The sequence below is a fragment of the Motacilla alba genome, chromosome 9 (genome assembly GCF_015832195.1).
Source record: "Motacilla alba alba isolate MOTALB_02 chromosome 9, Motacilla_alba_V1.0_pri, whole genome shotgun sequence".
NCBI lineage: Eukaryota > Metazoa > Chordata > Aves > Passeriformes > Motacillidae > Motacilla > Motacilla alba.
In genome coordinates, this window is record NC_052024.1 from 24,581,189 (window position 1) to 24,606,416 (window position 25,228).

A 25,228-nucleotide genomic window follows, 5' to 3' on the forward strand; every position below is an offset into this window, starting at 1 on the left:
TTTGCACAGCGAGTGTGACCCAGCATGTGGCCGGGATGGCGTGGGTCACACCAGGCAGTGCTGAGCCTCACCAGCTTCTCCTTCTTTGCCTGGCTGTTGTTCCACCCACAGGGGAAAAAGAGGAAGAGCGTTAGCAATTATCAAACTGTGTTAATTGATGTTCAGCCCAGAGGATCTTATGGAGTGAAATGCCCACTCTTAGGGGAGCCACACACACTGTGGCCAGGTACACAAGGTGGAGGTCATCCATGTCCATGCCTTGGACACAGCTGCATTAGCACAAGTCCTTTCCAGGTGTCCTGTTCTTATCTCCACAGCTTATCACATTGTGAGTTATCTCTGTACATTTCAGACTTTCATTCGCAGAAAGACTCTTGCACTCATTTGCAGTTTGAAACACTCTGTGCAGCAAACCCAGACCTGATTTGGATTGGTGAATGGGTGTACAGAGCTGGCAGAGGCAGCAGAAAGGTGTGCAGAGCACTGGAGGTCTGTGCAAGGAAAGCATGGAAAACTCTCACTCGTATTTACCCATCCCACGTCTGGTGGGATGAGTGTCACCCTGAACAGGGTGTGCAGGGCAGGTGCCAGCTGAAGCTGTGCCTGCTGAACCTTAGAGGCAGCAGCACGCTGCCCTCCTGCAAATAATTCCTTAAAGAGGAGAAAAACAAATTCCATTTCGGCTTCTCGAGGAATGGGGAGCAAATGCTAATTCCCTTTCAGGGTCCGTTGCCATGGGGAGTCGGTTCAAATCCTTTCTAATGCCTTCCTCAGCAGCAAGTTGTGCTGACACATGCTTTTCATGGCTTCCAGGAGGAGTGGAGAAACTCTGGGAACAAAAGCTGCATGGCAATGAACAGCCCCGGGAGCAGCAGGGGCTGCCGTGGGCTGGCTGGGCTGGCACAGGTAGAGGTGTCCTTTGCACAGGGAGCTCAGCCCCGTTGCCTGCCTGCCTGCCTGCGAGGGGTGGGTGCCAGGGAACCTGCGTGCCAGACCCTGGGCTGCTGCTGTGCAGGGAGCCCAGCCTGTTCCTTGTGCTCCTGAGGAGCAAATCCTGGGAATGTGTCCTCTAGCAGGACCCAAACTGGATGCAGTCAGGGCTGGGCTGAGCCTCTGTCTTCATCTGCTGAGCGATGTAAGATGCGTTTAGTGCTCTACTGGGGGAATAGCCAAAATACCAGATTAAACCCAGTAAACATTTCTAAAACTCTGCATTTCAGTAAGTCTCATCTAAGAGCATGCAAGTGCAGTATCTGCATCCCAAACTCCCTTGTGACTTCTCCTCTTTGATTAGACATCCCTGCATTCTGAGTTTGCAGTAGCTCCCAGGGAAGTCCACAGGATGTGTGTCTTTGCTCCTGCTCTGGCTTGCCCCTTTGCTGCCAGCACAGCTGTTCTGGCCTCGTGGCACATTTCATTAGGGAACTCATCTGTCAGAAAAATAAACCAAGCAAAAATCTCTGTTTTTATTCCTCCAGACCATTGCTAGAAAAGTAAGAAAAGGATCCCATACTGGATGGTTTGGTTTTCTATTGCCAAGTACCGTTGGGGGTTTTTTCCATGCTGGTAATATTTATGGTTAAATATTTGCTGTTCAAAAGGGATTCCAACTACAAGCTTTTTGTTTCATACAAGATGCTTTAACTCTGGAAAATAGCCATGCATTAATGACATAGTTAATACCACAGGTGGGTAAAACTTTGTTTTGTAAGTATGAAAATTACATCAATTTGTTGGATAAAGTGTCTTTTTGTGTCAGCAGTATGGAACTTCCCTCTTGTGTGCCTTGCCTATTCTGCCTGGCTCCCATATGTGTAACTTTAGCAATGTTTATGCAAGTTATTTTGAGTGAATGATGATATTTGATTCTGATTGAAGTGGAGATTTGCACAGATGATGTGTGGAACCCTTGGAGCCTGGCTTGTGTGACAATTAAATCTAAATCTGCATGAATTTAGACCAGCTTAAATGCTTAGCAATATTTGGGTGACTGTTAGTGGCTTAGTGGAATAAGAAGCCCAAGACTGCAGATGGGTGGATGCCCCATGGAATATTGTCATATTAGGGTTTTATAATCTCTTCAGATTTGTGCTTTTTAGGTCTGACTATGGCTAAGCTTTTCATCCAAGAACTTCTTTGGCTTGTGGATACTGTTTCAAAAACTCCAGCCCATGTTGTGCAGAGCTGGTCTCTGAAAGCTTGAGGGTTGTTCTACCGGAGCTGTCACTTCGGTTAGAAAGTAAAAACCTGGGCTGGAAGTTCCTGTTGATGGCTACTGATTAACTAGGAGAGAACCTGCAGCGTATTTTAATATGGTCCAGGAAAGGAATTGGTGAGGGCAGGGAGTTTCCTGGTTGCATGTTGTGAACAGAAATGCAGGTGACTGCTCTCCCTCTGGTCAGTACCTGTTATTTCCAGTACCAGTGTAACAGAGGGCTGAGCTCTGGGGCATGTCCTGGAGAAGTGTCTGTGTGCCCTGCAGTGTGCTTGCCAAGCTGCTGAGTGCTGGTGGCACCTTGGGAAACGATGTAGAGCTTGATGGGGAACATTTCTTTATTGAGCTAAGAAACTGCAGAGGAAACCCAGTGATCCCCTGTGGGCAGCCCTTGCTCTGCTCCTGAGGAGAGCAAGTGAATCTCTTGCTTATTCTCAAACTGAAGACAAAGCACTTCACTCCCTCCCTTCTAATAACACTGAAGGTTTGCTGTGAAGCTGAATTGCTTGGGTTTTCAATACCACGTCGGGATTCTCCGGGGCAAGTTCAAAGTGGTGTTTGTCCTTTGGTGTTTATTTTCTGTTTGCAGCGGCTGGGAGGTAGCTGCCCACACGAGATGGTGTCATCAGATGTGCTGCATGCCCCCACCACAATCCCAGCTGCCACACTAAAGCCCAGCCTTTCTCTCTGGACTCTATTCCTGCTGCTTAGTGCCAGCCAGATGGTCTGTCCTCCCTCCCATACTGAGATCCCTAAAGCTCATCAGAGGGCTCTGGCCATAGCTGGGCCAATACAGCATCATTTCCAGCACAGCATTATTTCCACCACACACTTGGGGTGGCCTTTGTGTGACTCTGGATTGCTCTTTTCATTTCTTACCTTTTTAAAAATTATTATTATCTCTGAACTATTTTTCATGCTAAAATTTGTCATTAATGGGCACAGGCTTCCAAAATCAGTAGCCCACTTAATATTCAGTGTTTTCTGGACTTTCCTTTAATTACCAGGAACATGAACTTTATACACCATTTGGGGCTAAGGAAAGGAATCAGTTTTTTACAAGTCATACTTCCCATGTGTGTTCACTGGGTAGATCTGAGCTCTGAAAGTGGAGCTGTGGTTTGGTCTGAGGGAAGTACCAATGTCCTGCAGGATGTGCCCTTCCAGCAGGGATGATCCCTGCTCCTGGAGCTGTGGTTTTGTCGAGGGAAGTGCCAGTGTCCTGCAGCTCTGCCCTGCCTTTAGGAGCAATCCCTGCTCCTGGAGCTGTGGTTTGATCCAAGGGAAGTGCAGGTGTCCTGCAGGATGTGCCCTGCCTTTAGGGACGATCCCTGTTCCTGGAGCTGTGGTTTGATCCAAGGGAAGTGCAGGTGTCCTGCAGCTCTGCCCTGCCTTTAGGGACGATCCCTGTTCCTGGAGCTGTGGTTTGATCCAAGGGAAGTGCAGGTGTCCTGCAGCTCTGCCCTGCCTTTAGGAGCAATCCCTGCTCCTGGAGCTGTGGTTTGATCCAAGGGAAGTGCAGGTGTCCTGCAGCTCTGCCCTGCCTTTAGGGACAATCCCTGGTGTCTGATGGAGTCTCTGCTGTTCCTGTGCAATGCCCCGGGCACTGGCAGGGCAGAGGGCAGGTGAGAAGGGGCAGGACCAGCACTCACTCCAGGCGCTGCTCTGAGAGCTGTCTCTGGGCTCAAACACCTTCCTGGCCGTGAGCCTATTCCCTCTCCATGCTGGGCACCTGCTCAGTGTCCAGGTTAAACACTGTAGATACACATTTGGCTTGTGCTCTCCAGAGCAGGTCTGTGCTGAGCCTTTCCAAGAGCCCGAGCTGAGAAGGTTTTGCTGAGTGCAGCTCAGCCTGCAGCTGCTGGTGACAGCATTGTGATTCCCTGGAATGAGGGAATTCCCTGCTTTTTCTGTGTGAGAGGGGAGCCTGCAGAACACCGTGAGGCATGGGGGTCACGCATTGCTCTTGCCGTGAGAAGCATCTCTGCCAACCCGGGCAGGGCGTGTGCATCCTCTGCTGCATTCAGAGCACCTCACACTTTCATTTCCACGGCTTTTAGAATCCAAGAACTTCACAAAGCATGTACAGAATGAAACATTCCTTGTGAGGAGTTCACCCACTTTCTGATAACAAAGAGGATCGTATCTGTCCATCTCATCTGCCTGTACCTGCACTGTTTATTCATGTGTGCACACGTGACTATGAGTTAACTTAGAAATTAACTTATTCCTTGCATCCAGCTTTGAGCAATATCAGCTTACTTCTATCAGTAACAATAGAACTCTACTTACTATTAATAACAATACCATTTTACTTCCATTAATAACTTGAGCAGTATCAGTTTCCTTCCATTAATAACTCTCTTGTAAAGTACAGCTCTGTACAACTAATCAAAGCTCTTTGGAAAAGTGTCTCTCATGGAACACAGTGCTCAGAGCACAAAAATAAGGCAGCTGACAGGTTTAATGGAAATGAATCAGCTAAAACAGCAGATGCAGCTCTCTCAAGGTGCTGTGTTTCTCCACAGCACATAATGGACACCTTGCTCAACTTCCAGATTAATACACCTTTTCCAGATACAAAGTAGGTGGATTCCTGACACGCTGCACTAGCATCTCTGCTCTCAGGTAGTAAGCACCAGTTGTTTCACCTTTTGGAATGAATGTGTGCGGGGCTGAACCTGCAGGAATTTTGCTTATTGTGAAAATGATACCCCAAGCTGAGAACCTGCAGAGTGGAAAAGTGAGGAGTGTTTTCAACTCTCTCTGAATTGGCTGCTTTATCAAGCTGGTTTTGAACTCAGATTTATATCTGGTCAGGATTTTGGTAACTTTCTGCCAAAATAGTTTTGTTGTTACAGTCCTAATTAGACCTGATTATATACTTATGGACACTTTTTACTCTAATAGTTTATTCTACGTATAAAATAAGTGATACAGGTACAGCCTGCATTTTAGCTGGTGGCATTGACAGAATGTTCTTTTTCTCCTGTATTGAAATGATGCAAATTTGTATACAGTTAGGTTCCTAAGCGTGTGTTCCTGTGAAACGATGGTATTTGGCCCAAGTGTGGGGCTGGTTGGGATTTTGTTTGCTTTTTTTTTGTACCGCAGGGTAAGGCATGATCTTGGCTGGGCTCTCCTGGAACCCTGTAAAGCAAATAACTTTGAGGACTATCCAAAAAACTGCTGGTGTTTCTTGGGAAGGTTTTCTTGTGGGATGTTTGTGTCAGCTGATGCAACCCCTTCGGGAGTCTGCCTTCATCCCTGATGTGCCCGGGAGAACCTTTGTTCCGAGGGGCCACCGCGGTGTGGGAGAACCCTTTGTGCCAGAACAAAGGAGGATTGTATCAGCCGCGGCCGTGAGAGGGAGGGCAGGGGGCTCAGGGACTCTTTCGGAGGCACTGCAGGGTGTATTGACAGCCACATTTCCCTGTGAATCTCCCCTGTGGCACGGGTTCCGCGTGGGAGCTGGGCGCGAGATAAGATCTGCTTTTATTGTGTGCAAATTCTTAGAGGTGAATATTTGATACGGTTTCCTTAATTAAATGCCTCTTGGACTTCTGTAGCCTGAAGTGAAAAGCCTGGCTGTAGGCTGGGCTGTGGTGTTATTCCTGTGCTTTAAAAGCGACTAACAGCTTGTGGCTTACTGCTTAAGGCAGAGGGCCCTTAGTGCAGGCTATAAGGAAAGCTCGAGGGTGGCGAGGGTGAAAGTGCAGGAAATAGGAAATATAGAAGATGAAGCCTGGCAGAGGTAGTGGGTATTGCTGCTTGGCTTCCAAAGTTTGCCAAAACATGCCTTTAGTGTAAACAACACACAGCCCATACCCAGAACACACCCCCAGTGCAGCCTGGGGATGTTTTAAGATGGAGCAAAGCACAAACAGGTGTTTGTGGCTCCCACCTGCAGCAGAGCATCCAGACCATGCCTGCTCCCCTCAGAGAGGGGCACACCCCACCCGTGCAGCCACAGCCTCCGGGGCAGGAGCAGGAGCAGCACGGTGTCACCCTGGGACTGCCCCGTGGCTCTCTAACGCTTGCAAGCCAGCATCAACATTGGCACTGAGGCTGCATGGGGACAGGGGAAAAGTTCTCCAGGTCCTTCTGTTCCCTCTATAGCTGGCTGCACCCAGGAATGGATTGTGGCTAAATTGGTCGTTGAGGATCAGAGGAGTCCCGTTGGCTGGGACTTCAGACTATTTGTTGTCCTTTTTGTTTTGAATGACGTGGATCTGTGTCCCTCAGCAGAGCTGCAGGCCAAGCCCTTCATGTGCTGTGGTGCTTCGTTTGGGGGTGGGTTTGTTACTAAGGGCACTGGCAGTAGTTTTGTGAGGAGATTTGGGTGGCAGCGTCCTTACCTCCTGCTAGAATTGCTTGGATAAAGACAGTTGGAGTTGTTTGTGCCAAGTGTGGGCGAGCAAGCAGCTGGGTTGACCAGAGTGAAGGTGGGAGGGAGATAAAATGGGAGACCAAAGTGGGCTTGTAACAGGAAGGGGTGTCTGCGTTGCTGAAACCAGAACCTGAACTTCATAAAATAGCGAAGGGAGAAGGAGGATCCGGTGAAAGGATTTGGTGTCAGGACAGGAGATTAAGAATTCCATGGCTTCAAAGAAGTATGAAATGCTGGTGTGTCTGCCTGTGACCGTCAGTGTTAATTTTGGGTGGCTGATGCAACTGCTCCTCCCCAGGCTCAAGCTGCCTGTCCATGGGCGATTTCATGAGTGCCACGGGGCAAGGTCTGCCAAGGGCAAGGGCACAGGGGCCCTGTGTCCTCGTAACTCTGCTTTGGTCTCAAAATCAGCTGGTGATTACCTTTGAGTCACCTTTTTAATTACTGTAACCTTCACTTGGGGAGGATTTATAGCTCTGTGGTGTTGTGGGATGTGTCTGTAGCCTGTTAAATATGGGACAGCATCACTGAATGGATTAAATTGATCGTGTCTCCAGGCCCCACAGTGGCTTGCAGTGGCTGGGGGGGCGATGCTGACAGAGGTGTCCATTGCTCCCTGCAGCACCCTGGGAGCTGCTGGCTGGTGGCACCGGTGCAGCGCAGCTCCGGCTCCATCCAGGTGATGTGTCCGTGCCCTTTGCCTGAGCGTCCCTGGAGATGGGCACGTTTGGAGAGTGAAGAACTACGTTTGGTGTCATCTTTGTGTGAAGCAGACAGACCGTTTTGCATAAAGGGCTCAAATAACTACAGCGGTCCAAGTAGTTGGGAGCATTTTTTTGTAAATTAAGTCCCAGTTACCCATTCCCGTTTTCCTTGCAGGGTCAGAGCCTTTGATGGTGAGCGGGAAGCTGCCTCACGATGAGTTACTGGAGTCTGGATAAGAAGAGCTGCCTGCAGTACTGCCGCCACTTCCTAGCGGACAACGGCGCGTTCCACGGTGAGTTACAGAGACTCTGCATTTTCGGCCTTGGTGTTTCCTGCTGCCGGCGGCCGCTGACATCCCGTATGCCCGTGCGGGGGCTGGGCCGGGGGCGCTCGGGGCGTGCGGGACCCCCGGGAGAAGGGGGGGGAACGGCGGGGCTGCGGCGGCGCCGCCAGGGGGCGCTCCGGGACCGATGTCCCCCGGTACCGGCTCCGACCGATGTCCCCCGGTCTGACCCGCTGTCCCCCGGTACCGGCTCTGACCGATGTCCCCCGGTCTGACCCGCTGTCCCCCGGTACCGGCTCTGACCGATGTCCCCCGATCCGACCCGCTGTCCCCCGGTACCGGCTCCGACCGATCCCCCTGGTCCGGCCCTCTGTCCCCCGGTACCGGCTCCGACTGATCCACCTCGAGGCTGCCGGGGCTGGGTCCGACTGATTCCCCCCGTACCACCGATCTGCTCCAGGGTGGCCAGGGATGAGTGCCTCCGGGGCTGCCCGGCTGGATCGGCCAGCGTCGGACCGTCCCCCGGGTCCCCCCGACCCCCCTGGTGCTGCTGGGGCTGGATCCCACCGGTTCCACCGGGTCCCACCGACATCCCCCGGGGCGGGGTCTGACCGATCGCCCCCGGTCCCACCGATTCCCCTGGTGCTGGGCCCACCGAGGCCCCACCGACCCCCTGGCAGGCTGCCCCGGGGGCAGGCAGAGCTGCTGGGCTCGGGTGAAGCACCGAACCCCCCAGAGGAGCTGCGGCTCAGCTGGTGGCAGAGCTGTTCGGGGTCGGTGCTCGTTGTGCCTTGGGACACGGGCTCGGGGGCTCCTGCAGGTCTCTAATCTGACAGCTGGACCCGTCTGCTGAGGGAGTGACTTCCTAATGCTGCTCTGAGAGGCCCACACCTTGTGTTCTTTATTCCCTTTGAGGTCAGTAATTAAAACCCATCACTTTAGGGCAGATTTATGGCACTATTAATAGCAGCAGCACGGAATGGCTCTGAATTAAAGGTAGAAATACTCGTCTCATTCAAAGCAAAGGTGATTTTTTTCCCTGGAGAACATACAGCTCCATTTTCAGTCTGTTTGTCAGGACTGGAGAGGTTTGCAGCCCGCTGTAAAACAAACTGTATCTGCATTTTTGTCACTGTGGTTATGTCACCATCGATGAAGTTAATGGCTTAGTGGGAGAATTAATCACTTGTCAGTCTGTGAATCTTCCTAATGAAAGCCGGTTCAGAGAGAGCCCCATTTTTCCCTGTACTGTTTTTTTCCTTGCCCATGAGCACTTCTAGTTCTATTTGGGACACCAGAAGAATGTTAATAACTTTCTGTAAGTAAGTCTGACAGTGGTGCTGTCACATTAATTCATGTGTGTGCTGCACTTGGGACTCGTGTTAGGGGGAAAGTGCTGTCATCTCCAGGCAGAACCATTCTGCTTCTCCAATGAAATGAATCCTGGGATTTATCAGGCCACTCGTGTGGTCCCACTGGTTTTGGTGGGATTATGTTCCTTCAGAGTTCCCTCTGACCTTGTGGAAGGGATGTGTTCACCCGGGTGCCCCTGGGTGTCTCGGTTAATCCCCGTTCTTCCCAGGCAGCTCCCTGCTCTCCTGCACCAGAGTGTGACTGGAGCAGCTACAGGGGGGTGTATTTGCAGTTCTGCCACTCCAGGATGGTGAAAGAGGGGTCTGGCCCATGCTCTGAGCCCTGAGGTGTGTTCCAGCACAGAGCAGCACCTCGCCTTTATCCTGCGAATGGTGCAAAGGCTGGATAATGATCCATCAGCACCGAGTCCAGCAATCCATGAACAGCTATGGAGGGATGAGTCTGCACAGTGATAATCATCTACAGCCCAGGGCATAATTAGCAGGAATCCTAGACCAGAAGGGTTTCATGGCCTAATTTATCTATCTTTGATTGATGACCAGATAAGGTTAACTGTTTTTCCCTGGCAGAATCCATCAGGGCTTCCCATTTGTCTCCTTTAACCCAAGCAGGACACTGCAGAGACAGTTCCTTTCCCCCTGAGTGTATGGAGGGGCTGAATTCCCCCTGGACAGTGACAGAGGTGACAGTCCCACGGCATGGGTAAGGATGTGTGCCTGTCCTAGGAGCTAGCGTGGTGCTCCAGAGAGGCTGGGGTCCTCCAGGGCTGTGCTGATAATTCAGCTCACATTCCCAAGTGCACCCTCACTGGGGGCAGTGGGGCAGTTCCGTGGCATCAGGGCTGTCTGCAGTGATTGTCTGGAATTGACCCTGTGAGCTGGAGGAGCTGCTGCACCTTGGGGCAGGCCAGGTAAAACTATCCCACAGGGCCAGCTGGAGTTCTTAAAAAGCATAGGAGCATCTTCAGGAGAACTGGAAGCGTCTACAAGAGGAATTTTGCTGCCCAGCTGTGCTCTTCTCTGGTGTTTTCTTCACACCCTTGTGGCACCTGCACTAGTTTAAGCACCTGAGCAGATGGGGTTCCATTTGTTCACCTCCTGCTGAGGAGTTCAAATGCAAGAACTCATGCACTGCATTAATAAAAATGCTGAAGCTCTGAGTCTATTTGGAGTGGTTTAATTGCTTTGTGTAAAAAACCAAAACCCCAAAAGACCACCAACAAAACCCCAAACAAAACCAAACCTCCCCCAAAAAAACCAAAAGGAAGAAAGGCTCAGCTTGCAGCAGAAGCAGCCAGCTGAGCCTGCAGCCCAGTTGCAGTGCAGTGCCCCTGCAGCAGGAGGACAGCGCCTGCCCCGTGGGTTCATTGGTGTGGGATGTCACATCCCTGCAAGTGTTCAAGGTTGGAGGGGGCTTGGAGCAGTGGAAGTGTCCCTGCCCATGCAGGGGGTGGAACAAGGTGAGTTGTGAGGTCCCTTCCAGCCCAAAGCACTCTGGTTCTGTGATCAGCCGAAGGAAGATGTAATTGTGAGCACTCAGGATAAGATGAAGGAGGTGGTGCCACGAGGCCCAGCCTAATGCAGTTCTGGGCAGCAGTGTTTGAGCAGGGGTGCCACGAGGCCCAGCCTAATGCAGTTCTGGGCAGCAGTGTTTGAGCAGGGGTGCCACGAGGCCCAGCCTAATGCAGTTCTGGGCAGCAGTGTTTGAGCAGGGGCAGCTCAGGAACAGGGGGACGGGTACAGAAGGGGAGATGAGACGAGTCAGGGTTGTTTAGTTTGGGAAATCAAAGGTTGAGAGGGGATCTGACTGCTGGCTCTGAGTGCATTGAAAGGGAAGGCTCAGAGAGGAAAAGGCTTTTTTGAGCTGGTGGGGGAAGTTGGCACCAGAGCAAGTTGAAAATTGACCTCAAGTATATGAAACAGGCCCAGGAAAAATGAAGGTATTTTGAGTGGGAGATTGACAGGTTTTGGAAGAATTGTTACAGCATTGTGTTTGTGCTCCTGCTCTGAAGTTGTAAATGTGATTAGCAGGCAATGTATTGACTAATGGGAAATAAGGCTGGAAAATGATCTGTAGTCCCAGTTCAATCCCTGTGTCCAGTGAACTTCAATTCAAACAGGAGTGCTCCCATTCCGTTCAGGAGATGCTGCTGTACATGGATCAGGCTGCTCTCTGCTGGCTCTTAATGGTGCTTTAAGACATTTGCAGGCTGTTAGACAAGTAGAAGAATTGATACACAACTGTGGGGCTTTCCATGGGGCTCTGGTGGGTTGTCTTTAAATAATGACTGAGATTCGTGTGTGTAATGAAGTACTGGGTGCATCCACATTGCCTAAGGCTCTCTCATCATTTTATAATTTTATTAAGAAGAGCTGCTAATGGCTGCACTTGCAGGATATTAAAATTCTTATCTGTTTATGTCTGAAATTTTTGGTTACAGAAGTGGAGGTTGCTGCTGTGCCTTTTACTCTGGGGAGTCTTATCTGCCCAGAAGCAAAAATGTCAGTTTTCTTCAGCAGCAGCAGCAGCGAGATACAGCAGTGTGTGTGCACACAGAGAATAACAGACCACAGACAGGGGCTGGGGGTGAGCTGTTTTAGCAGTTTCTGCAGAACAGAGAAGACAAGCAATTAGAATGTTTGGAATAGCCTTGAGGATTTGATGAACCCACTTTCATTTCCTTCCTCTTGCAAGCAGTTCCAAAATATAAAGTACAGCATCCCTCTAGGCTTGGAAGAAGAGATTTTTTTATTATTTTTGCAGGGGTTTTAAGCTGTAAATGTGCATCATGTTTTGTTTGTTTGCTGGCAGTAACAATGTAGAAATGGCTGTGCTGTCAGAGCAAACATCCATTTAACTTTGCTGCTAGATGGTCAGGGCTAAAAGTATAAAGGGAAAAAAACCCCAAAATGTACAGAGCAGCTTTTCCTGTGGCTCCCAGTGCCTCCCAGCCAGCAAGGCAAGTATTTCTTCAGCCAAAACTGCATTAGATATTGCAATTTTTATCATTGCATTTGAGAGTTTGTTTTTTTTTTTTCCATAAGATCTTTGGAATTCATTTATGCTTGTGACTATCTGTGGGAATTAACCCCAAAACTTGTGGTGGCTGGTGTGGACCCTCTGGTTGGAGGGAAGCAGGCTGTCAGGGATGGAGCAGGCTGTGTTTCACCTTGGAAAGGGAATTGCCTGGAAGGCCTGAGTGGGTCTGAGCCTGCCAGGTGACACAGGTCCTTAAGTCATGTTGGGCACATCCTGGTGGCTTTGGCCGTTCAACATCTGATGAGAAAACCCCGGAGAGCCTCTCCTTGCTTCAGTGGCCTTAGGCTTCTGTGCCCAATGAGAACATGAAATGCCTTCTGTTATCCTTTTTAATGCAGTCAAATGGCCTATTTTGGTTATTGGAGCACAAGAGTTTTGGGGGAGCAGTCCTGGGGCTTTGCCAGATTGCACAAACCCTTCAGGCCTGCTGTTTGCTGATGGGCAGTGCTCTATAATTAGCTCTGCTGAAGCCTCGTGCAAGGCTGGGGGCACAGCTACAGATGCCAGCTGTGGGCTGCAGGATTCAGCCTTTTATCTTCAGTTGCTTCAGCTGGAATTTCAGAATGATGCTGGGAAAGCAGAACGAGTTAGTAGCGCAGGAATTTGTGTTAGGGTTCATATTCTGATTTATGTCAAATATCCACAATCCGTTCCTCGAGACAAACAGATGGAAATGGAAATGTGTTTGCAAGAAGAGCATTAAGGAATTAATGCATTGAAGTCCACTGAGGTTTAGAAAGGGCCTAAAGTGCCTGAAGAAACTCTCTCTGCTTTGTTCAAGAACTGTGTCTGTCTCTGCATCTGTTAATGAAAGGAGGAGTCTCATGTGGGATATGTCTCCAGAAAATGTTTCAGGTGCTTGTGTTCTAATGCCAGCTGTTCTTCCCCCTTCATTTTTGTTTCTTGGCTTTCCATAGAACCATGTCTTCATTAATGATAACTGAGTTGATAAAACTTTAATCTGATAAAAATGACAAGTTTTCTGTGCAGCTGATACCAAGTTTTATTCATTGTTGGCTGACTTTTCACAGGGAGATTGTCTCACAGTTCAGATCTAAGATTACACTAGGAAGATGATTATAAAGATGTTGTTATCTCCTTATTTCATTATCTATTCCCTGTAAGAGGTGTTAGTTCTCTAATCAGCTTTTCTTGCTCTTTAGTAGAATTAGGCTTTGTGCTGGTTTCCAGCTATTTTGACAGTGATAAAGGAAAACCCAATGAGCTAGAAAATGAACCTTCCTCTGATGCTGCAATTTCCAAACTGTTAGTTAAATCATATTCTCATTTATCGGAAAATGGATATTTTGCAGTAGAACTTGCAGGGTGACTCTGTCCAGTAATCTGAGCCTCGTGAGGTGTGGGCAGGAAACCTAAGTGGGAAAAACAGGCGTGGAGGTGAGGCTGTTACTTTTCCTGCCAGACCTTCCTTGGGACTGTGCAACCCCCACGGGACAGCAGTGATGGCTGAAAAGATCTTGCCTTACAGTGATCATTGGTGTCAATCAGCTACAGCTAAAGGGAAATGAGTTTTTTGTTCAGAAAGCTTGTTTGTCACCGTCACCTCTGGGACTGCTGGGACTGCGTGAGCTGTGGCCCTGCAGAGCATCCCCAGCAGGAGAATGAGCCTGGCAGCAAGGGAAAAGCCAAGCCAACTGACAGGGCTTGGGGTTAAATGCAAAACCTGGCTTGACACTGAGGAGCTGTCATGGGGATTGATTTTGGGTTTTTTTTTAAAGTTGAATAAACCTACAAGTCTTACACCATTTGGCACCTGTCAACTGAATTACATAACATCTTCATTTGTTTGCTGTAATGCTCTTCTAGCCTATATAACATGCTTGAATTTCTAAAGACATGTAGCATTTAGGCACATCTGGCTTTAAAAGGAAGCTTATTTTGGAGACAAAATAATGAAGAGTGTATTGGTGATTGTGTAAGGTTTCTTACAGAGCAGCTGTGGTGTTGAAGGTGCTTGTGTGTAGCCTGTATTATAATTAACAGAACAGTAGGAGTGTGAGTAATTTGCATTTAACACATTATCAAGTGCAATCTGATATATCAATAATTAAACTGTACAGCAGAGACAGTTGATTTTTTGTTGTTGAACTGCATCATTTCAATGCACAGGCATTGGTAGCTGCCTAGAGGCTTCAGAGTGGTGATTTCAGCCAGAGCTGGGGTAACGCCGTGGCCCCCCGTGTCCCTTGCTCTGCCTGCTCAGAGTGGCACTTGTGCCACCTCCTGCCATCCCAGCCCGACAGTGCCACTAGAGCCAAGCTGAGCAGCCAGGAGATCCTGCAGTGTGTCTGGGGTCCCATTTTGCATTCCAGGGTGCTGGGCCTGGTCCATGGGTACCCACAGAGTGCTGAGCTCTGTCGTGGGGGCCGTGGGAAGGCTCTGTGTGATAGCAACAGCTCAGAAATAATGATTTCTCAGGGAGTAAAACATGTCAGCTCCACTTGGATCTTGTCTCCCGTCCCACTGAAGTTCTGCAGGCATGTAGAACTATGAGGGGTGGGTTTTTTGAGTGGTTTTTATTTGTTTTCCTCCCCTGTCACGTTGTCTCTCATGTAACTTTTTCCTGGCCTGTGCTAGACAAATTCTGTCTATTTTATTGCTGTCACAATGTTTAGGAATTCCCACAGCTGGGAATTCCTTTGGTGTGCTGATGTAAATGTCACAGTGGAAGAGCCAGATGAAGAGGGAAAGAATTAGAAAATGCAATAAATGAAAGATGTGAAGCATTGCATGTGGAGCTGACTTCATTCTTGCTGTGCTTTCCAGCCCTGTGAGCCCTTGGGCTCCATCGTAAGCAAGTGCAATTTCTGCAGGTCTGAATGCTTCTGCCCATTGTTCCACACTGCCTGCAAACCCGCTGATTTCAGGAGCGCTGGGATGCCTTAGAGCAGCCCAGGGTTTCTCCAGGGGCACGGGGGGTTTCTGTAGCTGCTGGCAGAGCTGGTGCTCAGCACCTCCCGGGGCACTCCTGCTCCTCCTTGGTCCTTGCGCGGCTGGGGATGCACAGCCCGAAGCGAGTGCATTCCGCTGCAGCTGGCCTGTCCCTGCAGGGTGGCCGCTCCCTGGAGTTAGGGACAGTGGGACAGCGGCAGCAGGAGGGGCACGGGGCCAGGGCAAAGGCACGCAAAGGTGCTGGGGGTTTCTCCCCTCCGGCTCGCGGAACCCCCGCCTGCAGATGCCGGGGGTTACTCTGGAGCGGGCTTGGATCTCCCCTCCCGCATTCAGCCTGCGTCACTCCGCCGCTCCCGAGCCGGAGCGCGGTAATCCCTGCCCGCCCAGCCCCTCGCTGCCCGCGGGACTCCCTGCGCCGGGGACCGGGCACGCTCGGAGCCCGGAGCGCCTGCGGTGCTCGGAGAGCCCTCGCGGAGCCCGGAGCCCCTTGTGGAGCCCGGAGTGCTGCCGTGCCCGGAGCTCTTGCGGAGCCCCGAGCTCTTGCGGAGCCCTCGCGGAGCCCGGAGCCCCTCGCGGAGCCCGGAGCGCTGCCGTGCCCGGAGCCCCTCGCGGAGCCCGGAGCGCTGCCGTGCCCGGAGCCCCTTGCCGTGCCCCGAGCCCTCCCGGAGCCCCTCGCCCTCGCGGAGCCCGGCGCGCGGTGTGCGGGGACGCGGGAGCAGCGCCGGTCCGCAGCTGCAGCACGGGCAGATGCTGCCGGCTCCCGCGCTGCTCCTCCAGCGTGAGCGAAGTTACCCGCTCTCGCCTCTGGATTTGCGCTATGGATCCCCCTCGCTCATCCTGAGGAGCGGTGCTCGGCTGTACTTCCAGGGATTGCTTTCCAAATGTGTTGGCTCTGAAGGCGTGAAGATCAAACTGAGCCTTTCCTGAAGGGAGAATTTCCATTCTGCTTGCCAATAATGCCCGAGTTACAAATTTAATGGCAGACCTTGAAGTATATAAAAATTTAAGTCCAGAAAAAGGTAAGGATGTTTGAGTTTGGAATTGCCATAGGATGAGCTGGTAGTTTGTCTGGAAATGGTTATAGAAAAATCAGGTAACTTAACACTTGGGTTTGGCAAATTGCAGTGTTTATATGGACATTGTTAGTATAACAACTGTGTATCTATTCCTGAATGTTTAACAAGAAAACCTGGTGGGTTTGTATTGACTTGCAAGTCAAGTCAATTTCTATGAAAACATGTAGCTTGTGTTTGAGATACTGCTCTTTTGATGAGAACAAATTGCACTTCTGTGTTAGCCTAAATTATTACAAATGTGTTTGCCTTGAATAAAAACATTCTTGACCTTTTCATCTGTTGGGAATTTTGCTGTGGCTTTCAGTGGAGAAGAGTTGGTTTGTTTTAGTAGCACTTATAAATAGTATAACACATTTGCAAGTGGTATGTAAAATTTGAATGAAAGCACTGGATAAAAGATGTCTTTCCAAGAATTGCAGGAGATGGTACAAAAAAGGAAGACATCTTGAATAACTTTCTTCAGTATCTTGTAGTTTATAACATCTAGTTTTGTTCAATTTAAGTCAGTGCTGAATGGAAAGTGGCAGTTAGCTTAAGCCTCTAAGTGGATAGAGAGCGAATGCTGTAGAGGGAAGGAGAAATCATGGTAGATTAAAGTTAATTTTTGTATTTTGCTCATCCTTAAGGATGTTGGATTATGTTCTTTTACAGAAAACATTAAGAAAATACATGTAGCATAAGAGCTTTCTTGCCAGAATTGTGTAGCGCAGAAGAAAATTTTGTGACAAGATTATCTGTAATTTAAAATCAAACAAGCTAATCTAAAATAAAGCCATCAAGAGTCATGGATTATACTTTGAAATATCACCTTTCCTGTTATAAAATGTTAGAAAATTTCAGGGCAGTGTTGGTGGTTAATACATTTTTTTTTTTCTCTTCATATCTGTCATGGTTGATTTTAGTAGATATTTTTTATCTAGTGGAAGTCTCTGGGAATAGGCACAGCTATTGTACAAAAACCAGAGCCTATTTTAGGCAAAAGTGAGCTATTTGTGGATGCCCTGCGGGGCGGGCTGCCTGTGCTGGGGCTGCTGAGCTGTGGTGCCAAAGGCTGCTTTCCTCTGCCGGGGCTGGGTACCCAGAGCTCTCCGTGGAGCTTCGGTGGCCGTGGCTAAAGCAGGGCAGGTGTCACTCCATCTGCCTTCCCAGGCGCAGCAGGTAATGGATATGGCCCCACTGAATAATTCACAGCAGCCAGCTCTCCTGGAGGGGCTGGCAGCAGGCCTGCAAGGAGAGCATCAGGTTCACCTTTGGAATCTCATGGCCCTGGGTGTGTGGGTAAGCACATTCCACACTGGAGAACTCGGCTGAGGGTGGAGTTCTGCTCGAGGCCATTCTGCATCCCTTCCTCACCCAGATGTGACAGCAAGGCCAAATTCCAGCTGGTCATCCTTGGCTGTGGCAGTGCCATCTCTGTGTGGGGAGGGCAGGCAGGGCTGTGGAGCAGTGAGTGGCTGTCCCTGCTGTCCCTGGGTGTCCCGGGGTGTCCCTGGCACTGAGGTTTGGCCGCTCAGAGGTGGGGTCATGGCCGGGCTCCCCCTGTACCAGGGATGATGGCAGTGCTCTGTTTAATGTCCTTATCAGTGCTGCTTTGGGACTCCTGTGCCTGCAGCTGTCCAGGCACTGAGTGGAGGCTCTGGAATCCGGATATGTAAGGGAATTAGCCTGGAACAGCAAACTGCTCTGAGTGGATATGGAAGGCATCAGTCTCCTGGGAAGAACTTGGTCATCCGCAGGTTTCATTCCAGTAACAGTTTAAATCTGTCTCAGCACTAAATGCACTCACAAGAAGTTAGCACATGCACATGGCAGCTTCGGCAGGTGGAAAGCCTCCGGATGGCTTGGTGTATCCTGAGGAGGTGGCCCAGTGTTGCCCTGAGTGTCACAGTGGGGCACCACAAAGCGTCCCTGCATGGCCCTGCTGAGGGTGCAGAGGGTGCTGGAGCTGGATGCTGATGGCTCCAGGGGCAGTGTCTCACCAGCTCAGCAGAGGATGTGGCTGGCCAGCTAGTAACTAGTTTATGTGCTTTCTAACTACTTAGGGTTTGTGGTTTTGTGCTTATGAATGAAATCTACATGGTTCAGTAAATCCCCAGAGCACTGTCATGGTGTTAGGGGAAACGTCGCTGCTGTTTGCTGAAGAACTGCTGTATTTCCAAAACCCTGGGGCATAGATTAGAATTGTTGAGGTAACTCCTTCAGTGCTTTGCTGGAGCCTGAGCCGCCCCAGTGCCACACTGGGGTCAGTGGTGGCACACAGCAGCTTGAGGACACCAGGGGCTGTGAGCAGAACGTGCTGACAGGAACCTTCCCAGCTCTGTCCAGCACTGAGCTTGCTGCAAGGGGTGTGTGTGCTGCTTTTTCCTCTTTCCTCCAGCAGCTGATGCCTCAGGGAGCATGTGCTGCTCCGTGTCTCCTTGCATGGCTGGAGTGGGAGCTGGGAGGAGCTGGCTTTTCCCTGGGAGTGCCAGCACAGCTGGCTGTAGGGCAGGGAGCTCGAGCTGTGCTGTGACAGGTTATCAATACGGCAGAGAACGGGCTCACAGGTGTTCCCACGTTACCAACAGAAACATTGATCAGCCTGGAACTCAGATGCACAGAACAGCATCATTTCCAGTAATAAAATCACTTTGGTGTTTGAGACTGTCAGTTCATTGTTTGCCCACAGATGACTCACTGTCGGTGACTTGCACCGAGGCAATTTAAACTAGAATAGAGAAACACGTTTCTTTAGCAAAATGACTATTTCTGAGGAGGGCGAATAAATTAGTTCGTATCATCTGTTGCACTGCAGTCTCCATTCATTACTTTTAAAGGTTAATTAACTTCACCTTCCATTCTATTCTGCTTTTTCCCCTCTCCCTAGTCTCTAGCCGTGCCCCAGGTGTGGCTTTGTTTGGCAGCCTGGAGGGAAGCAGTGCTCCCTCCAGCCTGGCCCCAGGCCCTGGGGACTGGATCCCTCTGCCAGCTGCTCCCGTGCCCTGTCAGGGCACTCCCTCCCCAGGCGTGCTGCTGCCAGGGCTGAGATGCTGCCACACGTGGCTGTTTGCTGCTCACTCTGCAGCCATCAGAGCTGACTGCTGCGCTGAGGCTGGGACAGTTCATCCTCTGCACGTCTGTGTGGGCAAGGAGCAAGCTCTAGGAAGGGCCTTTTGGTGGTGGGTTTTTTTTCCTATTTTTTGTTAAATTGCTGAAGTTAAGTGGGAGGTGTGACATCCAAAGGGCGGTGTGGTGAATGAGGAGGTCTGCCCTAGCTCAGTGTGTTCTGGTGGGAATTGTATTTGTTGCATCATACAACACAGGGAGGCTGAGAACAAGGTCTGGTTCGCTGGTGTATGATCCTTATTTATGTACTTATTGATTTTTTTAGAGGGTAGATACGGGATTCTGGCAGAGAAAGAGCTCGTGGTTCACTGTTCTCCAGCTCTGCAGGCAGAGGCAAGGCTCCTGGGATGCTCAGACTGCTCTCTGCCAGCTGGGAGGCCGCGAAGGAGGAGCCCCTCGGCACTGCAGAGGTGGCTCAGCTGCATCGAGGGGGGGATTGCCCTCCTCAGCAGAGCTTCCCCGGCCTGGGGAGCCCTGGGGTTTCCTCTGGGGACAGACCTGGGGATGGTGCCTGGTGCCGTGCCATGGTCACACACAGGGAGGGTGCTTGTCCTGAAAGCCACCCTGGATCTGGCACAGTGACACCACACACCTGTGTGCTCATCCTCCCCTTGGCAGGGGCAGCGGAAACTCTCCTCCTCCTCCTCCCTTTCTTCCCACCTCCTGCTTTTTCCACTTTCTGGAGTGTCATAATCAACTGCTGTGCCCTCCCTGCTGAGGGATCCTCGAGGAAGAAAGAGGATTAGGATGTGCAAACTTAACTGTGTTTGCTTAATAAATCTGTGCTCCTTGTTCACCCCATTGATGTGACAATGTGCCTTGGCACTTGGCCATGGCTGTGCTTAAACGATTGTTCTTTTCAGTGTTGACAGAGGATTAATTCCATAGTCCTAATGGAAAACTTACAGTCCTCAGCCACGCTGTGCTGCTGTGGCACCAGGGCTCTCACAATGGACAGCTCTGGTGGAGTTGTTTCTGAAGAAAGGATGAAACCTGGGCTAATTGCTTGAAGATAATACGTGGAAATTTGCTGAGCTGGCAGAAGGAGGGGTCCTTGGGCAGGGGTGGAAAACATGCATTATTCATGGTGTCCCACAGGGCAGCACAGCCCCTGTGAAAGAGGCACTGGCCTGGCAGGACATTTCTGCAGGCACAGTGCTCTGTGAAGTCTCAGTGAGGGAGCAAAGCTTGTCATTAAGGATCATTCAGGCTCTTTTTGGATTATACTGTAGTGCCAAGCTTTTGTTTGGATACTTCTGGTTCCTTTCTGATCTCTAAGAGCAAAAGAAGAGGGGGCCTCAGTCTGGGAAGGAGCTCTGAGTTCTCCCGTGGCCAGAATAACTAAGGGTTGTCAGGGATCAGCTTGAAAGGGTGAAGAGCAGAGACCTTTCACTTGTAATGTGAAAATAAGATGAGTTGTTGGTCATCCTGGAAGCACTGAGCCCGCAGTGTCAATAGGGGAGGCTGAAAGAGCAGTTATGTGAAATACTGTGTTACTCAGACATGACTTCTGGGAGCTGCTGCTCCCAAGTTTTTGCATTTGTTTTGGGGTGTTTTTTTTCAAAGAAAAAAAGGCACCACCAGACAGTTCCCAGACTAACAATGAGCTGAAACATGCTGATAGATTTCACTTGTGCTTGGGGTAGTTTCTCCATTCCGGATCGTGAATGGTTTTGCTCTTAAGCTTCACCCCTTTTTGTTTGCATGTTGTTTAGTGACTTTACAAGCACCAGCTGCTTCCCAGAGTTAGTGATTTCCTTTGATTAGACACCATTCAGTTGTTTGGAGTAGTCTCAACTTGTGTTTGGTCACTTGTGTTGATGCTCTGCCTCTCCAGGGCTGAGATGAATTGCCTGTGCCCTTTCAGCCTCTGGTGTCTCTGCTGGTGCTGTGTGGCTTCCTCGAGAGTTTCTTGGGAAATGCAGGAGTGTGAGAGATTGATTGTCCATCTCATGTCCATGGACTTCCCAGAGATTACCATTAAACCCACTGTAAGAAGCTTAATGTGAAATTCCGCGAGGCTAGAAGAGCTGCTGCGAAGCAAATTAAACTGGCATAAAATATGAGCTGTGGCTATTTAAACCAAAAAACCCAATCCTGCCGGGGGCCCTGCAGTGCCCCAGACCTGCGTGTGCCCTCTGTGCCCCCCGGGCTCTTTGGCTGTTATGTAACAGCCCAGCAATCAGCACCCTGACGGTTTTAGTGCTGCTCTGTGGGATTTGGATCAGATGTGCTCTCCGGGCTGGACCTGGGCAGAAAACGGTGTTTAATGGCATTACTGGAAGGGAAAATGCAGTGCTCGGGATGGGGGAATGATGCAGGACAGGGGCATGAGGAGAGTGCAGGCAGCTGACAGCTTGGTAGGGTTCAGGGGTCTGCCTCGGGGTTGGGCTGGACCCAGAGTGTTTTCCCTGCTGGGACGGACGGTGCAGTTGTGTGCTGGTCTCCAGGGCAGGGGTGGGGGCTTTTTGGGAAGGACCTTTCAGATCACAAAGTCAGTCCAACCATCAGCCCAGCACCACCACAGTGTTCAACACCAAACTGGGTCCTCAGCAGCCACATCCACTCGTTTTTCACATGCTCCAGGGACAGTGACCCCACCAGTGCCCTGGGCAGCTGGGCTTCACAACCCTTCACAAAATGCACAGTAAATACTGAATGAGGGGAGAAGAGCTGCTGCTGCAGTTAGAAAACTAACTCCTGCATTTTATGGGTACCTTTTATCTCTTCGAGCCTAATGTTGGCTTAATGCAGTTGATGCCTATCATTTAGAAACCCAGTTTATATCCTCTTTCATAATTATACTTCTCAGTGTTTGGTAATGCTCTTTATACCTTATTTAATCTTTTTGTTTTGTCAGATGGCTGTAACAGTAAGTCCATAAAAGCAAGATGAGACCAGACCTTTTGTCATTTGGATGCACTTTGAAATATTAATTTCTTAACACACAGGAAAATACAAGAACTGTTTGTGGACAGCAACAAGAAATTTATTTTGATCTTTGACTTTAAAATCACCTGTCTCACAACAGAGGTGTAACATTTTGCTGTATACTCTTGGCAGTAGAGTTGTGCTGCTAATGCGAAGGTAATAGTGTTTTCTTGAATAACTAAACCCCAAAATATAGTAGCAAAAAATAGCTAGGATATTTATTTAACCTCAGAGAACATGTTTTATGGGAGGGGGTGTTTGTTTCAGTGCAGGGATGTGCCCTGTATAGGAAAATGCTCTTCTGCTTGCTGGAAAATGCTGCTCAGTGTAATGCCTTACTTCCCTAAATAATTTCCTTCTGGTATCGACTGCGGGGTCCTGCACACCCTGAAGTCCTTGTGGTGAGGCACAAGAGCAGGTTGGGACTGCTGGAATTAAATTAACTTTAAACCAGAGGAATTCCCAGCTCTCGGGAGGCAGGGAATGGCCGTGGCTCCGAGCCATGGGGGTTTTGTGGGGATCCTGGGGGGCTGGTGCTGAGCCATCCCTGGTTATCAGAGCACAGGGATGGAGGGTGGCACGAGGGGACAGAGGGTAGTATGGGGACAGAGGGTGGCACTGGGACAGAGGGTGGCATGGGGACAGAAGGTGGCACAGGGGTGGAGAGTGGCACGAGGGGACAGAGGATAGCACAGGGACGGAGGGTGGCACGGGGACAGAGGGTGGCACAGGGATGGAGGATGGCATGGGCATGGAGGGTGGCACGAGGGGACAGAGGGTGGCATGGGGGATGGAGGCTGGCACAGGGACAGAGGGTGGCACGGGGACAGAGGGTGGCACAGGGACGGAGGGTGGCACAGGGACGGAGGGTGGCACGGGGATGGAGGATGGCATAGGGATGGAGGCTGGCACAGGGACAGAAGGTGGCACGGGGACAGAGGGTGGCACAGGGACGGAGGGTGGCACGAGGGGACAGAGGGTGGCACGGGGACGGAGGGTGGCACGAGGGGACAGAGGGTGGCACGGGGACGGAGGGTGGCACGAGGGGACAGAGGGTGGCACAGGGACAGAGGGTGGCATGGGGATGGAGGCTGGCACGAGAGGACAGAGGGTGGCACGGGGATGGAGGGTGGCACGGGGATGGAGGCTGGCACGAGAGGACAGAGGGTGGCACGGGGACAGAGGGTGGCACAGGGACAGGAGGTGGCACGGGCTCCTGGGGATTAGCTCTGCTGGAGCAGCCGCAGCTGCCCGGCAGTGCCAGCTCAGTGGGCAGCGAGAGCGGCGTGGGCAGGGGGCACCCACAGATCTGCCTGGCACCCCGGGTCTCAGGGACATCCCAGGGCTCCATGGCTCTGCTCCTGGCCTCAGAGGCCTGCCACGTGCTGGGCAGCGTGGGCACCCCAGAGAAGGTCGAGCTGGCACAGATGGGTTGGTATCTGGTTTACCCTGGAGTACAGAAGCAGCTCCTCCTGTAAGGAGAGGTTTGTGTTAGGAGTGGTTCTCATGGCTGAACTAAATTAAAAAGTGCTATTTGAATTCAGGTCTGTATCGCTTTAAAGGGCTATTTTGGGAGGAAGAAAAGTAGACTGGTCTTTCATTATTAAATCTCGTTAAACTCCAGGATGTCTGTTGGGATGATTTTAGACTGTCAAGTTTGCATAACTCTGCAAACAGGAGTTAATGTAGTTTTCAGGGGTTTTTAATTTTAAATTAAAGCTTCAGATATCATAGAATCATGGAATGGTTTGGGTTGGAAGGGACCTCAAAGAGCACCCAGTTCCAACCCCCTGCCATGGGCAGGATACCTTCCTTATACATTGCATAAGCATAAATTTTTATTTAAACTTCCAGATTAATTTTCTTTGATCTTGTAACATAATTTACATCGTGTTCTAGTTTAACTTAATTCATTTCAGACTTTGAGCAAAAAATGCACGGCCAGTCCTTGTGACAGAAGAATATCTCTGAATGGGAATCATGTCTCGCTTCCTCAAATTTCAATCTATGTCTGCATTGAGGAGCTGCTTCATTTGCTCTGTATTCCTGGTTTATCTACAGGATTAGATGTTTTTCTGGAACCGGCTTCCCTATTCCTTAGTGAAATCCTTCCTGAACTGCTCTTCTGGAGCTTTATTCTGCCCTGCTCTGCTCAATACCTTCCCGATTCAGATGCTAATGTGTGGTGTCTGGCAAGGGACCGGCATTAGCATACTGAGAATAGATTTGAAAAAGACCTTTTTTATTTGCGTGCTTATATTTTATAAATAGCCTGAAGGGGAGGATGGGGTGTTTTGTAAATGGTTTGCAGAGCTGAGATCCAATGGGCTCGTGATTGCTGTGGCATTTCCATTACCCCAGTCCCTTCTTGAACGGGGAGCCTTTGTCATTCACACCTACACAGCAGAAATGATGCCATGAACCCTTACACGTTTACTATTCTTTAAATGTTTGCATTCTCATGGTACTTCCTCGGAACTGGGAAAGTGCAAGCAGCAAAGATGGTGCTCTCTGGGGCACTGGACCTACTGCAGGTGGGCTTTGGGAGGGGGAGGCTGCTGAGATATTGGGCAGGAACTGGGTTTCCTCCACTTTGTGAAAGAAAGTGTTTTAAAATCTATTCCCTGTAACTGAAGTGTGCCTGAAGCATGAATGTGACTGCACCCGTAACAATTCCAAATGTGATGTAGAAATGTTTAAGCAATTGAAATGGTGAAGAAGGAACTGTGTTGCCTTTTATGGTTTTTGTTTTCCTCCGGTTTTGTTGGCTGCAGTTACCTGACTGTGGCCCATTTTTCCTTTTCTTGTATTGAATAAATGTGGTCGTCTCCCTTCTGCCTTTTGCTGCCTGTCCTCAATGGCATCCTAGTGAAACCAGGCTGGGATTTTTTCTCTGACAACCGAGCTGGTGCTAATAGAGAGACTTATTTGAGAATTAGTTCTTTTTGAAAGACTTTCACCAGTCGCTGCGAGCCTTAGGTGCAAAGAAGCAGATTTTCTGTGCTGAGTAGCTTGTTGCTAAACCTCTTACTGAGCTAAAGCCCTGCTGGAAGTGATCTCTCTATTAGTGAAATCAAAAGGTGCTTGTGGTGTGTGTGCCAGGCTGGTGGAGCAGGGCACGTTTGTGTACCCACGCTCACAGGGAGGACCTTATTGCTGTGCTGGGACAAGTCATGTTTGTCTTGGGAGGAATCCAA

General features: G+C 50.1%; 1 protein-coding gene across 6 annotated transcripts in view; it reads left to right on the forward strand.

The window, feature by feature from the left end:
- The window catches only part of PLCH1 (phospholipase C eta 1), a 55,927-nt gene that overhangs the window by 3,010 nt on the left and 27,689 nt on the right, over positions 1-25,228 (forward strand). For 2 of the 6 annotated variants that reach the window (XM_038146247.1, XM_038146253.1), the window contains exon 2: positions 7,485-7,602. In XM_038146247.1, the coding sequence (XP_038002175.1) occupies positions 7,524-7,602 (79 nt within the window). In that variant the 5' untranslated portion in view covers positions 7,485-7,523. Of the gene's footprint in view, positions 1-7,235; positions 7,603-15,538; positions 15,939-25,228 lie in introns of those variants that run through there. The other 4 variants (XM_038146249.1, XM_038146252.1, XM_038146248.1 and 1 more) reach the window with 3 other exon arrangements.